The sequence below is a fragment of the Rosa rugosa genome, chromosome 7, assembly GCF_958449725.1.
Source record: "Rosa rugosa chromosome 7, drRosRugo1.1, whole genome shotgun sequence".
NCBI lineage: Eukaryota > Viridiplantae > Streptophyta > Magnoliopsida > Rosales > Rosaceae > Rosa > Rosa rugosa.
In genome coordinates, this window is record NC_084826.1 from 15,841,316 (window position 1) to 15,857,944 (window position 16,629).

At 38.3% G+C, this 16,629-nt stretch overlaps 2 protein-coding genes across 4 annotated transcripts; both read right to left on the bottom strand.

Moving 5' to 3' along the window:
• Positions 1–2,603: 2,603 nt before the first annotated feature.
• On the bottom strand, positions 2,604–10,568 carry LOC133721030 (BTB/POZ domain-containing protein FBL11). 3 transcript variants are annotated; one of them, XM_062147538.1, is made up of 19 exons: positions 10,229–10,567; positions 10,098–10,148; positions 9,712–9,832; positions 9,391–9,526; positions 9,224–9,273; positions 8,438–8,526; positions 8,248–8,353; positions 8,106–8,142; positions 7,857–8,008; positions 6,690–7,236; positions 5,871–6,146; positions 5,377–5,522; positions 4,792–5,139; positions 4,243–4,486; positions 3,902–3,957; positions 3,400–3,480; positions 3,230–3,274; positions 3,074–3,142; positions 2,604–2,980 (listed from the first exon to the last, which is right to left on the bottom strand). In XM_062147538.1, exons 1-19 carry the CDS (start codon positions 10,399–10,401, stop codon positions 2,801–2,803), a joined length of 2,907 nt encoding a protein of 968 aa, XP_062003522.1. In that variant the 5' UTR covers positions 10,402–10,567; the 3' UTR covers positions 2,604–2,800. The 3 variants fall into 3 exon arrangements, 1 of the variants encoding a protein (XP_062003522.1); XR_009852051.1 differs by lacking the exons at positions 2,604–2,980; positions 3,074–3,142; positions 3,230–3,274 and having other exon boundaries at positions 3,399–3,480; positions 4,124–4,486; positions 10,229–10,568; XR_009852050.1 differs by lacking the exons at positions 2,604–2,980; positions 3,074–3,142; positions 3,230–3,274 and having other exon boundaries at positions 3,399–3,480; positions 4,067–4,486; positions 10,229–10,568.
• Positions 10,569–10,890: 322 nt separating this feature from the next.
• On the bottom strand, positions 10,891–15,654 carry LOC133720404 (serine/threonine-protein kinase D6PKL1-like). Its single transcript, XM_062146686.1, has 3 exons — positions 15,473–15,654; positions 12,663–14,526; positions 10,891–12,003 (listed from the first exon to the last, which is right to left on the bottom strand). The coding sequence occupies exons 2-3, from the start codon at positions 14,507–14,509 to the stop codon at positions 11,154–11,156; spliced, it is 2,697 nt and encodes an 898-aa protein (XP_062002670.1). The 5' UTR covers positions 14,510–14,526; positions 15,473–15,654; the 3' UTR covers positions 10,891–11,153.
• Positions 15,655–16,629: the final 975 nt, after the last annotated feature.

Genomic DNA, 16,629 nt, shown 5'->3' on the forward strand with positions numbered 1-16,629 from the left:
TTATTGTATTTAGCTCAATGCACAAGACCGGATATCTCATTCGCAGTGAACTTGTTAGCTCGACATAGTTCTACGCCAACACGCCGTCATTGGATTGGCATAAAGACAATCTTTCGATACTTAAAAGGTACGATTGATATGGGCTTGTTTTATCCCTACAGAGAGAAAAGAAAAGACGGAAGCATGGGATCAGACCCCAAGAGGCAAAAAGCCATCTTCCGTAATGTAGACGCCGGTGACACCGTCCATGGTGACCGACTTTCTCCTCCTCCCCTCCATCAAAATGATAATGATGTTTTGATGGGATTTGCTGATGCAGGGTATCTCTCTGACCCTCATAAAGGTCGCTCCCAAACAGGTTATGTCTTTACCATGGGAAGCACGGCGATATCTTGGAGATCTACAAAACAGACCCTTGTTGCTACTTCCTCAAATCATGCAGAGATTATTGCTCTACATGAAGCTGTGCGTGAATGCATATGGCTAAGGTCTATAAATAGACACATTCGAGGAACTTGTGGTTTGAAGTTCACCACAAATGAGCCTACATGCATTTATGAAGATAATGCAGCTTGTATTGAGCAAATGAAATTAGGTTTCATCAAGGGCGACAATACCAAGCATATATCACCGAAATTCTTTTACAATCAGCAACAGCAAACACTTCTAAAAATTGAAGTAAATCAAATCCGATCAGAGGATAATGTAGCGGACTTATTTACTAAGTCGTTACCAAAATCCCCTTTCGAGAAACATGTGAAGAGCATCGGATTAAGAAGGTTATCCGAACTCCCATGATCTTCAGGGGAAGTCTAGATCAGGGGGAGTATCCAGAAACATACTCCACACTCAACGCGCGTTGTGCTCTTTTTGTCCTTCGACCAAAGTTGTTTTTTCCCACAGGGTTTTATTACTTGGCAAGGTTTTTAACGAGGCAATTTCGAAGCGCACGGCCTAGACAATGCTATTAAACCTGAAATATCCAAGGGGGAGTGTTGTAGTATACATGAATCATATTGTAGTATATATGAGTCATAGTATAAATGTCTATATCATGTATAAATAGGCACTTGAGTGTATAGATAAGGTACTTGAGTGTATAATATAGGTATAGAGACTTGTGTGACAAGCTTTATGCCAAAGGGCAACAAGCATGGCAAATTTCATCATTGAATGCAAGTATGTGGAGCTGCAGCCCTCAATCAACAAGAGAAGATTGTTACCAAATTGAGTTTCTCTTAGAGCTTTCACACTAGCTATGTATTCCTATAAATACCCTCTTGTATGAGATGAATAAACACACATGAATCTCCATTCTCTCTGAATTATTACTCTCTCTATATTTCTGTCAATTTACGCTTGTCCTCAAACAAAAGCATATATCTAAGGTAATGGCATAATTATTTGGCATTCTTGAACTAGTCAACCCTAGAAATATGATTTGAGCATCGGTCTTTACTCCCTCGAGTTTTTCTGTATCGACCTTGCGGCTGTAGGGACGAGACAACTTTAACTTGGTTTTTGTATGATACCAGATGAACATTATGTTTTCCCGGCCTCAGAGTTTACATGTTGGCTTGACTTTTAATCTAAAACATTTGTCATTGGAGGAATGTATTCTTAGACCTCCTACTACTGATTTTGACGCGTTCAATCAGCCAACTTCTCTGTCTACACGAAGTTTTTCTTGATCAATGTCTGATGGCAAATCTCTTCTCTGTTTGTTTATTACTTGAAAGCTTCCTTGCACTATGTCATGGGTAAATCATACCTTAATATTGTTGCTGGTGATTGTCTCACTGATCTCAAAATTGTTAGATTGTTGAGGAGGGAACCAAAATGGAGATTTCGGCACTAAATCTTGCCTCCTTGTAATACATTCCATTTTGCAGTTGCAGGTATTTTTCCATACAAACTCCACACTTAGCAAGAATATATTTCTCAGACACGAGACTACGTGAAACATTTATACCTCAAGCACTAGTCCAATTTGCATTTGTCTCCCGGGCTTGAGACTCTTCATTTGCAGATGCCAGCGGAAACACCCCGAATTAGTAGCTTACCAACTCATGGTTATCTCAAGCAACTGAACTTGGACATTGACCTAGCTCGATTTAGTAGGCAAGACGAAATTATGTCTATTGTGTGCTGGATGTACTCAAGGCTGCAGCCCTTTTGAAAGGACTTACAATAATGGTACTAAATGGACTAGACTTGTCTGAGACTTATCCAAGAGAGATGAGGAATCATTCTGGATTCACAAATGATCATTTGAAAATGGTTAAGATGCAGGGATTCGGAGGTAATTGGTACGAGACAAGAGTTGGTCATTTGTATCCTAGACAATACACCAAAGCTCCAGATGCTGGTAATTGATCCACTCAAAAAATTCTTTTTGGGTAATGGAAAGTTGAAGATGAAGCTCTTCAACTCCTTTTGTAATTGCAAAATGAATCCACTAGTAAATAATGAAGTTATTTTGTCAGATCTTAAACATGTGCTCAACACATAAGTAAATCATTTCAAATTCTTCTCCGCTTGTATAAGTAATTGGCGGTGGTGATCAAATTTCATGATGTATTTAGAAACAGTAAGGACCCAAGTTAAAAATCCAAAGATTTAACACAAAATTCAATTCTCACTTCCTGGCAATTATGTTCACCAAATTTCATCACATACACACAAACATAACCTTTTGTGTATAATTGCATAATACACTTTAATCTACCTAAACAAAGTAAATTGTACAGCATAAATGCATAATAAGGCAGTTGGTTCACCACTTTAACATCCCCCGACCTTAGAGCATTAGTCTTTCCTTCACCACTGTTCTAATGATAGTTTTGCTGTTCCACACCAGCACAAGTGTTTCTTTGTGCACAGGCCTCCTACGAGCCTCGACAAACTGAACCTCCAGACCGTACCTCTGAGACTTGCATCTAGCGATCTTCACAGTACTTAGAAAATATCTGTCAGCATACTGTGAAAAATAAAATAGATTAGACCACATAATCCAGGGGAGAAAGAGGGTGAAAGGGAGTAATATACTAATAGACAGATTTTCAAAACTTACATCAGGAATATCAAATTCACCTTCACTTGCATCACACAAATCTAATGATACCTTCCTAAGCAGTGGCAACTGAAACCAACATGAAAGGCAAAAAGTTGATGTTAAACTTGGTTCTTCTAACTGATATTAAGAACAGCGGTACTACATTATCATCACCTTTGAAGCAGCATCGGAAATAAAGCTTCTCTTTATCCCAGGACCCTGTACAATGTAGAACAATCCAGCACCACAGAAACAAGCAATCATTATATTGTCGGAGTATATAACACATTCAAATTGCAGTAAACATCAATGTCGGATGAAACGAAGCAGTCATAGATTCTCACATTATGACGCAGCAAGAGATCTTCAAGAGCTTTACAGTCAAGAAGAAAAGAAACCCCTTTAGTTGTCATTTCTCCACATTCCTAGAAAACAAAATTGATCACTTCTGTAAACATGCATAAGCATATACGAAGGGCACCATCTTATACCATACTACCATCTTATACCATACTAAAGCTTCCATCATTAAATTAGTGCAAGAAAGCCTCCAAAAAACACTATGAGAACATAGACTGATATCACATGCCGGCTGATAATTGTGTCAAATGAATTCACACATTGACATATAACCACTTGTTGGCTGAAACCAAGCACTTAACTCAGAAAAGCATTATATCCATTATTTACACATTTTTCTTCACTTAGTCAGAACAAGGGTAATTTAAATGTTTCCCCAACTCGTTCAGAGTATGACGAGGAAGGCAGCATGCCCAATTTTGCAGACAGTTAATGGTCATGCTTTAACAGAGATTTGGTAATAAGCCATAATCGAACAAACCAAACCTCGAGATGAATAGAAACCAAGCCTGGCCATCCATGTGAGATTATTTGTTGAGACTCTGCAAGCAAGGCAGGAAGAGAAAGGTAATATGTCATATCAATCATATCCCGCAACTCAAATGAGTAGCTATTTATTTCAATTGCTCTAGAGGTAAACCAACACATAACTATGAGAAGTTAACGAAATCCACTTGAAAGTTGAAAGAAACCAACAACAGGTCATACACCGGAGTCTGGGCTCCTTGTTGGTTGTTATGCAGAAATCGGATCTTGACTTAGACATGAACAAGGAAATGTCTGTCATGGCACATTTAAGTGATCCCTTTGAAAGAAAAACTCCTGACCTGAATTGAGAAGTGTGCACCCTAGCAATGAAAGCTCAATTAGATTCACACAGCTTTTAGTAAGAATAACCAAATCATTGTTCGTCATCCAAGGGGTCACCCTCTCAAGCTTCAACTTCCTCAGGTTTGGGATACAAAACTTCAAGCTTACAATAGAAATATCACCAAGACAGTAACACAAAGCCAATACTAGCAAGTTCTTCAGGTTTGCCATAATTTTCATAATGATGCTATCAGATAACACCTGTAAAGAACAGAGGTAAATTCATATTACTGAGGTACATCCATGAATGAAGTCTGAATATCACTCTGACTCAACAAAAACATATCCCAACAGACAATAATGCACAGCACGAGGAATACAAAATTCATCAAGATATATAACAAGGAATGTGCATCTCTAAGTAAATCTCCACAAATAGTTATCCCAAAACATCTTAGCATTTCATATTCCTGATATCACAGCTGATGCATATAATAACAGTATAAGTCACAGAGGACATGCCAGGTTTTGCCTAAAGTATTTTCAAAATTCACTAACAATCATACCTGAAAGTAAAGAACAATAGACTCAAGCATAGGACAAATATTTGGTAGTCTTCCCAGTGTGTCTTCACCTAATGATCCACCTAAGCCCACTGTTATTTTCCTCAGTGATGAGATTGCAGGTTTCAGTGCTTCCAAAGAGAAATAAGAAAATCCCCATCCAAGTGTTATTTCTTCCAACATAAGAGTTCTTCCAATTGTATTATGTAGTTCTCTGCAGGAATAGGCTGAAGAAAATTCTCCATTTTGAGTGTCACATTCTTGTTGAGACAAATTTCTACAGCCTCTCAGTTTCAAACACTTCAAACCTGGATTTCTACCAACAAGATGAGCTAAAGCAGCTTGCGAAACCTGAAATTTTACAAGCACATAATTACCATGGTTGCAATGACAATAGGGATGCAGACGACTCTGGCCTTCTGGTGCCTGACTAAACAAAACAAGGCAGATGAGTTTGCCTTCAGACATCAACAATCAATGACTTGTACCCAAAACAAAATTTCAATTGGCTGCTCAAAGATTATTATATCAAATGTCTTCTGTTGATTCTGAAACAAAAGAGTAGGTTCAATACACTTCATGATTTACCCTAGTATTAGAAACGTCAAGCATCTCCAAGGATGAACCTCCAAACCTACATAGAGCACTATCATCTAGGTTGGTATCGCGCAAGCAGAGAGTCTTCAGCTTTTGCATTTGAGACATAATCTTTAGAAGAGATTCTTCTTCAACACCTGACAAGAATGATAGATTGGTCATCATGTGGTCCCATGAACTTTAGGCATTTCAATTCCTAGGTCCATTTTTTGGTTTTATATAGATCAGGAAATGACATTAATCAATCTAAGAGACCATGTTTACAACTTATTGGACTAGTTATAGCAAGCATTTTGCAACTTCTTAGATCTTTACTTATGTCAAACCATCATCAAAGTACAATCATTTGAATACAGGTGCAATTACAAGACTGTGAAGAGACCAATTGAATGTGTTCAATTGGTAAATAGTGAGAAATAGTAGTTCATATAACAGCAAATATAAACCTCAAAAGGCAATCTACATAAGGGGGAAATGACACTCACACTTGCAGCCACCCATATGAAGTGCCTGAAGATTAAATGCCAGGGGATCCAAATGCTTATTTTCTATATGTTGGCCAGCAATATAATCTGAAGGGCTAGAACAAAGAGCTAGTACCGAATTTATCCCAAAAGAAGTATCGCAAACTAAAACTGAATGTAGCTTGGGACATTTGAGAAGAAGACTTGCTATGCCGACATCAGTTAATGAAATACACCCTCTAAGGTTGAGGTATTGTAAGGAGACTAAGAATTCGGAGATATACTGGAGATCAGAATCTGCCATAAACATAATAAGGAAGAGTTAGTGCGGCAATCAATGACAAATATCCAGGCGATGCCCATCAGAAAGGAAACAGAACTGCACAATCATGGGTTACAGGTGTGCGCAACTGTGCATTCACCATACATAAACTTTAACCAGATATCTGAATTTCATGGAAGTTGCTAAATAAGAAATCCAACAATGAGATACTATCACCACTGTAGCATTCATACACCAGTGTAGAGATGTCAATAATCCGATTACTCCCTGACCCAGCAGATTAAAAGCACATGATCACTGTCATCAATTGCCTGCTACAGATATGCCAAGATTTTCATTTTTATGAACTCTCATTGCCTGCTACAGATATGCCAAGATTTTCATTTTTATGAACTCTACAATGATCTCATGCCTTACATTGAATAGAATGGTAAATATTTTCCCATCAGTTTGCCACGTGTTTAACAAGTGAGCATGTCACTGCCAATCTCATTGCAGAGTTAAGCTAAACTATCTTAAGAAGGTTTGTAGCATTAATGAATCCAAAATTATCTCACCAAAGAGATCGCTTCTCCCCTCCAGTGTGAGCTTTGCTAATGATAATCCAGACTTGTGAAAGGGATTCATATAGAGAGGACTTTCCCCAACATTTAAGGACAAATTTGATCTTTGTGGTGTTGTGGCTGGACTTGAGGATAAAGTGCACACTTGTGATGTTATAATTGGACTAGTGTCAGTAGTTAAGTCAACTTCATAGACCATAGGGCATTTCCAAACCAGGTGATAGAGAGTTTTTATGTTGAAGTTCAGAAGAAAAGCTGCCTTTAGAGTCCTTAAAGATGGAAATGATGTGCAGAAGCACTCAATAGCAGTTTCAAGGTGTAGTCTCGGACACTTGGAAATATCCACTTCTTGTATTGCGTCAAAAGACAGAGTTGGCAGGGATCTCAGTAATAATGAACACTGATCTCTGTCAAGACGTTCAAGCTTAATTGGTAACTGTTCAATAATTCTTAATGTGGATCCAATATTGTGTGATGAAGGAAGCACAGACAAAAGTAACATTACTGATGTTATCTGTGGGCAACCTGAAAGCTTTACTTTCTGCACAAAGAGAAAAGACCAAATTAAACAGCTACAGAAATTGAGCAGTATAACCATAATTTAGGCAGACTAGATTGGCAATCAATACAAACTGTCTGCCAAAAGCTACGGGTATTAGAATACTATATACCCCTGTAATATAATAGATCAACTGTTTCACAAGCACATAGAATTATCCCTTCTTATTTAATTTAAACTTACTTTGGTCTGTGTATTGCATGACGGAACTTAATGCACCCTCATAACCCTTAACTAATTTGTGTAAAGTACTAGGCACTAACAAGAGCCTCTTTCTAATATTTTGTAGCCCTCACCCAGAAATCTAAAATAAAATCAATTACAAATTGAGATACATTCCCAAAATAAATAAATAACTAAATGAAAATAAATCAACTAAAAATTAGGCGGGTGGGAGACACTTTTATTAAAAAAAAAAAAAAAAAAAAAAAACATATGTTCCCTCCCCTTCCCATATTTAGTTTGGGAAACTATGAATATGCACATGATAATACAGAAAAAATACTCAAATGCTATATCTTCAATCATATGAACCCTCGGAAAATAAAGTTTCAGATAACCTCCTACGGGCCTTATAGAGAGATAGTATCAGGAATAAATACCTTAGAAAACTTTGTCAGCCGAATCCTTAAATCATGCAAGTGACCATCTCCTAAGGCATGTATTGAGCCAGAGGATGGAATTTTCAGTAGTCTAAAAATTGAATTAATGCTCTCATCAGCAAACTTAGAAAAATGACAAGAACTTCTTTTCTCTGAAAAAAGAACCCAATCAATATGTAATAATGGACATGACAAAGAAAGGGATCATCTATCAGTGTTCTACGTTGAATATCCGAGAATTAAGCATACCTGCAGCAAACCTCAACGGCAAAAGAGTTGTACGGATCTGTTCAACAGCAAGAATAGATAATTTAATAGAAAGACTGTAACCTACAATCACCCGTGCTAAGTATTTCATAAATGAAGACAAAGAAACATTTTTAACATGTACCTGTTTCAAAATGCCAGTGCAGTCACCTCCATTTACATTCAAACCTTCCATCCTCGCTGTGTTAGCATCAAGCCAAATTAAAAGTGCATCAGCAAGATGCATTTCACTGTATATACAACCAGGAGTCTAACATATCAGAGTTCCACGATGTCTTGCAACAGACAAACTAAGCTATTTAAGGATAACTAACCTATCCACTGTCAAATTTATGTTCTTCACACAAGATAATAATAATTCGTATGGAATATCTACAAAACAATTCACAGATATGGCCCACATCTGAAAAACAAACCATAATCCGTCAAATTCAATAGCAACAGGTTGAGCACAAGGACAGCAACATATTGCACAAAGCTTGTAAGCTATTAAGATAGAAATCCCTAGGATTTGATATAACTCAAGCAAAAAAGAATTCTCATTAAACCATTAGCAAATAGCAACAACCTTTTAAAGAAACATTTGTACGCATCTATTTTCACTCTAACCAAGAGTAGTAGCCACACATCCGTGTGTGCATGTGCACATTATCAATACATATAACATGCCCAGGTACTTGATGCTATGATGTTATTTCATTATGCTAAAACCATATCCTTCATTAAGTCCTTAGTAATCTTAACAGTTCATTGTACCTCCACCCATGTCCCTTTTGGCTACCTTCAGCCCTTATATCCTTGTAATTACCTATCCCTTACATATCAAGCATAATTTAGGATTAAAGACAAACATGGTAATCTAGAGAAAGCCCAACCAAACAATTTTAAGATGATAGTATTACATCACAATGAAACATGATTGTCTATTCCTTATCACATCAAAATGTATCTATGACCAGTGGCTAGCCTCTGTGTATGAACTAATATTCAAGTATAATCGTATTTACAACAACTAATCTGAGTGTGTGAAAAGACAACACTAGAAAGAGAAATGGGCAGAAGGAGGTTGCACAGAAACTAGACATAGGTTTAGAACATACAAAATTTCTCGCAAGATAGCTCGCACACAATTCTGGAAGAAAATCACAGGCTGCATCCAATTTCAACTGTTAGACTAGAGACCATGACGGTCAAAAGAAAATAAGTCTTTAAAAAACAAGATTTTTGTCACTTCTAATCATTCTAGCAATTTCAGATAGTTTCTCACCGTGCTCTAAACCAAAGCTCCAAATATAAATCAAATCATCCAATTGCATTTGTGGTGGCACCTCCGATGATGCCACCTCAGAAAACCAAGTTTTACATTTTGTGAGCAGCATCTCCACTCCAAAGTAAAGTGCACCCTGCAAATGTAACACCATTATTTGGACAGAAATGCAATTTTCTCTAATAATGCCAGAGGATGATCTGTTTAAACAGTCTTATCTTAAGTAGATACTGTAAAGAAGAGAAAGAAACCCCATTGGATCAGAATTACTAGATAACCAAAAAAAAAAAAAAAACTCTAATCCGGATTAATCTATTTTACCTCAATAAGAGGGAGAAAATTATCAAATGTAACATCCAACGGGCAGCCGTATATACAATTCAGAACATCTACAAACGTTTCCAGGTTCCACTCAATTGCTATACAGTCCAGGCCCGATTCGCTACAAGAAATTTACGAACAAATTCAGCTATAGCAACACTTGAGCATAACTAATGTCAGCACAGACATGATAATCCAGTGAAGAAAAGCATGCATTTCTTATCAGAACCATCATCTACACACTAAAACTAAGCCCAAACTCTAACAAAATTTCCTTAGCAATCCCAGGAGCATATCAAAGTTGAAAAACCTGTGTAAATTTAAATCAAAAGAAGCTTGAGGCTCACCGATCAATCACATATGTTTTAGTGATCGAAATTGATTACCTGAAGCTGCCGGTTAGGAGTCCATGGAAATAAGAGGAGTGCTGGATAAGCCTGCAACAAGCACACAGTAATAAATATTTTTCCGGCAAATTAACGGAAAAAAATCAGTGAGGAAACGAGAAGGGACGGACCTGTTCCGATGAGCTTTAACTTTGAGTGTTTGGCAACAGAGAATTGCTGGCAAATCCCAGCTTTGGATATCTGAGACTGAGATAAGAACTTCTCTCTCCGCGGCGGTGGTGGTGACCGCTTTGGGGTTTGTGCATACGACGGTGATGAAGTCGTCGTCTGAGCTTGAAGCCATGCTCAGTTTTCCGATGCCTGATTGTTGTGCTACTAGAAAATACAAAGCAGGAGAACCGAAATGGCGAAATGTTTCAACATTTTTACTGTAGTTAGTATTTTTTAACCACAATCTGTTGTGGAGTTGGTAAGACTACAAGAGCAGTGTGAAATATTAATCCCTATCTATTCTTGGAGTGTGAAATATTAATCCCTATCTGTTCTTGGTGATCGGGGGAGGAAATGTTCTGACATGACTCTAGCCAAACCTAGAAAACCTTTAAAAATATCGTGTGATCATGTTCGGTGCCTCGCCCTCTTTCCTTCGCCGGAGATCTCGGTAACAAAATATATATATATATATATTTTACTTTTCCCTAAATTTTCTTCAAAATGAACATTTGGGTTCTAGGGGCAAAGGATTTACGGTTATAACTATGGAAAAAAGTATTCGGTATCGAAAGTCCGGTGAATATTACTAATTCGATGATATGTTTAACCTTTTGGAGGGAAAAAGGAAAAGACTAGTTGATTTGCGAGGTTTGATTCATACCGATCTCAATTCTCAATCGGTGTTATACATTATCACAGTGGACAACAATGTCGAATCTGATATATGCGCCATTACCGAAACTCTACCAGAGTAAAGTAGTTGTACTCTACCAAATTTACATAAGCTAAAGAGTTGGGTTACAACAGGGAAGGAGGAGAGAGTCTTTCAAGAGGTGATACACAAGCAGACAGCTTCTCCTGGGAAAATTGGTGATTCGTGCCTCAAAATAACTCAAACTCTAGGTGCTCTCCGGTAGCTTTGAACTCTAAGTACTTGGCGTTATCGTCCTGAGCAGGCATGTCTGGAACTTCAAAGTCGCAAAAATCAGGCAGTTCGGGTGGAACAGCACAGCGGATTAGCGCCCAATTCAAACCTTCAAAGAAGGGATGCTGCTTAATCTCACCAGCTCCTTTCTCCGTGCCCAACCGATTCTCTGGTTCCTTTACCAACAGCCCTCTGATGAGATCCCTAGCCTGGAAGCTCACAATCGGGGTGTCGGGGAACCTTAGGCTCTGCATGACCACATTGCCTAATGTGTCCTCGTTATTAACACCCTTAAACGGTGTTCTGCCATATAGAAGCTCGTAAAGAAAGATTCCAAACGTCCACCAATCAACAGCAGCACCATGACCGTCTCCTTTGATGATCTCGGGGGCCAAGTACTCGTGGGTCCCAACAAAGGAATTGGACCGTGCGTCGGTAGGCTCCGCCACAAGCTGTGGCAATGATCTGACTTGAGATGTAGGGTCATTTTTCAACTTCCTTGTTTTTGCGGCAGCAGGTAGAAACCTAGGGCTGAAGCATGAGACTCGACAAGAGGAGGGTTCAATGCAGAAGGGCTCAGCGCAGTTAGATGCTGTACACGGACCAGACATTCTCGCAGGATCTGCATCACATGAAGGTGATTTCAAAAGAGTTGGACTGACAGAGCATCTGAGAGACAGGTCAAAATCTGTAAGCATTATGTGACCATCTTCCCGGACAAGAATGTTTTCCGGTTTCAGATCCCGATAAACTACACCAAGCATGTGCAAGTACTCCAAAGCAAGCAGGACTTCAGCCACATAAAACCTGAAAACGCAGATTTAAAGTTACTTATTGTTCACATGTTGTGGGAAATACAAAGAATAAATGAGAGTATAAAGTTTCCTTTTAGCAAAGTAATCTCATGTAAAATTGTAGCGCATTAGTCAATACACAACAAAGTATATCAAAGGACCTGAACAAAATGCTCCGTAGCCTAATATAATTGCAAAATGCAATTGGAGCTTTTTAGAGCTCTCATGCACACAAAGAATAGTTTTAATATAGATGGTCTGAAGGAATAAGGATGAAAGAATATTTAAGTTTGGTCTGAATTGAAGATCTCTCCTAGCAATTGCATAACAAAACAAAAGGAACACAAATACAAAGGCAGTCATCTGTTTCAGCAGGTGAATACCTGAATTGGCTAAAAAAGTAAATTGATTTCTGGTGCAAGTGGTGTAGGTGGAGCTTGTAAATGGGTATGGTGAGCAACTGTGTTCCTATCTTAAAATTGCATGACCAACACACTAACACATACAAAATCATAATGCACCAGAAACAGTAATAAATCTAGACATGATATGCTTCTCTTAGATATGTATATCTTGCACCCTAATGGTTAATTGTAGGTTATCTCTCAAATTCATACGCCTCTGAAACAAAACGAATAATACAGATAGAGAACTCATTACTAAGTTTTCTACCTTGTAGCTGCTTCAGAAAAACACCTTCCGACCTGTTTCTGCCGGAGGACATGAAGATCTCCACCAGGACAATACTCCATTACTAAACATGAAAGATTATCTGATGTAAACTGGGAATACAATGTAGGGAGAAAAGGATGATCAAGCATCCTCAGTATTTCACTTTCTGTGTGAGCCCTTGGCATCTTCTTCCTTCTTGCCAGGAACTCATTGTCCATTACCTTTATGGCGAAAAGGCAGTTTGTACTGATTAGCTCAGCAAGATATACAGTTCCAATGTCTCCACAACCAAGCTTCTTCAAAAGATTAAAGTGTCTCAAGCCCAGGGCTCCATACTGCGTCCGAACATGACGGATGGCTTCCCACCTCACATCCTTCGACATGTGAGGTTTATTGCTACAACTAGTCCTACTTAAATTACTCTCATCACTCAAACTCGTACTACTACTATACTCACCTTGGCTACTTTTTGAGCTTTGGGAGAACTCCCCTGTTCCTTTTGATTTTGGGTTCTTTTTTGCTTTTGCGACATTACCCCCACCTGTATCTACGGTGAAGCCTGGTTTACTTGGACTGGACCGTACATTGCTTGAGCTTATATCAGTAGCAAGACTGGGGGTTGCCAAAGCTTGATTGGATTGTTTTCCGGCACCTCTTAGGGCAATATGGCATCTTTCACAGACCAGCTGACTTGTACATGCAACAATATCAGCATCAGCTTCATTATTCTTACTAGATTTGCAGGCAGGAGACATTGAATCTTGTTTTTGCTTCTTCTTTAGAATACTTTTATTCCTGCTGGATGGTTTGACACTGCGGAGGGTGTTTCTGGAAAACTTGCTTGCCACATTTCCATTGACGAAGCTAGATGAAGAAGGCACTCCATGCACCTTGACTTTTCGCCCCGGTTTTGCTGCTGAGACCTTATTTGCTAACTTGGTTTTGGTAGGACTATTTCGAGCAGATACTGAATTATTTTCCTTTGTAGATTTATGTTTCTCTTTCTTCCCCAGCTCTGCCTTTAATGTTGTCTTCGAAACAGCTTTGGCAGGTAAATTTTCAGCAACTTCTGAAATAAGGTCGCTACCAGATTCATTTTTATCTTCCAGACCCAGCTCCGACTTTATTGTTTGTACCCCAACTGTCCTCAACGTGGAAGCACTTTCATTTTGTACTGCTGTGCTCCCAGCACTAGTTCCCGTTGTCCCATTTACAAATCGAGGAGAAGAATGTGCACTCTGGCTTGATGACTTCGTCTTGGGCATTGGAGGATGATCAGGCATCTTCTGACGAGAATATGATGTGCTTTCTTCTGGGACCAGAGATATTTCAACTATATTTCCCCTGTCTTCATGTGAGGAAGGACCACATTGAGTGGCTTGAACAACAACCGCATTGTACAATGTCTTGATCCTCCCAGCTTCAGAGGCTCTTGAAGGACTTGTCAACTTTGTTAACCGTTTCATAGCAGCCATTTCCGATGCCTTGGTAATAGACAGCTCCCTTAATGCCTGCTTTAGAGTTGCTGGCTCAGAAGTCCCAAACCTTGGTGAGTGAGACACACCCATTGTAATTGGCTTCTTTAAGGCATTTTTATTCAAAGGGCTAGTGCCTACTTGCTTCGAATGATCTGAACCCTTGGATGAAGTTTTGAGATGGATTGCCGCAAAAAGCTTATTAATATCATCTTCTATAGAATCCCTGGATGATCCTAGTTTAAGTGCAGGAAGCTTCCTATCATTCTCACCCAAACCTGTATTTGGTCGATATGTTCCACGAGAATATTGACTTGAACTGGGCTCGTCTGTCGCTTCAACAATCTCAGAAGTACCCGCAAAGGAACCCATTTCTATGATTACTGAGCCTGTTAATTATAAAATGAAGCACCAAAAAGAGAGTGTGTTTAGTCCAACACATTTCTGATATCCAATTCCTTGAAAATCATTTCAGGTAAAATTAGGAAGCTTTTCTGACGTTAATCCCTACAGCATGTTATATGTATTTTGACTTCAAATCACATAATACTTAAACCCAGAAAAAGATGAACAATTTATTGAATAACAACACTCGACCAGCAGAAAAAGGCATTTAATTTCACTGATAAGTACAAGTAAAGATGAGCCACAATAATAGGCCTTCATTGTAGAACCCAGAAAAAGACTTCAAAAGTGCAAACCAATACTTGACCAAGTCGTATTAGCATTGAATATGCTAAATACAGTCAAAGAATCTCCCAACATCACATATAAGTCTTGAAAAAGGATGGTGACATTCACAAAAACAGATTTCCAATATATAATTAGATGCAATATAATCCCAAATAGTAATCCGAAACCATCTGTAGGTGCACTTTACCATCAACATCACATATCCCTAATTCCACTAACACCCAATTTACAAAAAAAAAAAAAAAAAGAACCAGACCACTCAGAAAATTTTCTAATTTCATCTTCCTTTCACTTAAATCAAAAACAGAACGTGAAGCAAGACCCAGTTGCCTTTTTTTTTCAGTATCTTAATACTTAAAAGTTCAATTCTTTGCATAGATTTGCTTTCAGCCTCACCTCTTCCCGAAAGCCAATATATTCAAAACTAAATTACGCAGCAAAACAAATCAAACAGCACCATCAACAAATCCAACAACCCAAAAAAAAATAAAACCGAAAAATGCCAAAAATTGCTGGACAACATTTACAAGAACAACAAGTGAATAGAACTCCAGGAGCTCAAATCTGAACTGAACATGCGTATCTAAAACAAACCGACATGAATAGCTCAAAGCACAACTAGATCGGAGGCACGAACAGTACCTTATGGAGGAGCGGTGGTTCACAATAGCATTGGTGGCAGATTCGGTAAATAAGATTGAGAAGGAGAGAGGCCAAAACCCTTGAAAATTGAAACCCTTCCCTTCGGGGGCTTGAGATTGATGAGGAAAATCAGGAAATGGAGAGAGAAGAGAAGAGAAGAGCAAGGAAAACACTAGTGATTTTTCTCTTTCCGCTCTGGCACAGATTATTTTGAAGGCGGGTGGGACCCGCGTCTTATGCTGTGGGTCCCGCTTTATAAAAGAAAACGAAAAAAAAAAAAAATATTTGAAACGTTTTCTGGGGGATTTTTATCCGAATCTCAGTCGTTTTGTGAATTTCAGGCTGGGTTTTTGTTTTCTGGGTGAGGGATGATGGATGGGAAGGGTGAAAAGAGTGTTACTTTTACTGTTCCTTGTTTTTTACTGTGTCGGGGGGGGGGGGGTTTTTGTCTCGTACTTGTAAATTCACCCCCGCCACAGATCTATAGATCTGGGAGTCTGTACAAAATCTAGGCACACCATGTGCAGTAATTTTGGCTCCAGATCTTTATTAAAAGCATCTCTATGCTCCACTTTCACGGCTTTTACTACAATGAAGGGGAAAGAAAATGTGATCTTACTAAGTAAAACACTAAAACGCTCTCGTTTCGTCCGAGATTTGATCGAGTTTCTTTTAATTAATCATCTTTTCTGTTTTATAAAAAGTCATAGTATATGTGTCAAAATAAATAAACTATTTATGATTCAAAAGTTGTTATATGATTTTAACACATTACTGTACCTGCATCAAAAGTAGGTTTCTATGTTCCTATGAAGATTCAATTGCGTGGTAAGAAGCAAGTATCCAATCTTAATCTCATTCATCATTTTTTTCATTCTACATATAAACATACATGTCATACAATTATCAATTTTTACTGTTTGTTGACATGTTCTACATGTAGTTATCTGTTTTCCAGTTAGGACATATGATTTTTATTTTTTAATTGTTTTGAAAAAAATTAAAATATAATTAAACGTCACACCATCTGTCGCCCACATAATTTATAATAAAAATAAAACATCTAATATACATCACACGTCAAATCTTCATATGTTCTTGTATTTGTATTCTCATGATGCAGACGGTGATCGACATCGGTAACCAACGTTGACGTT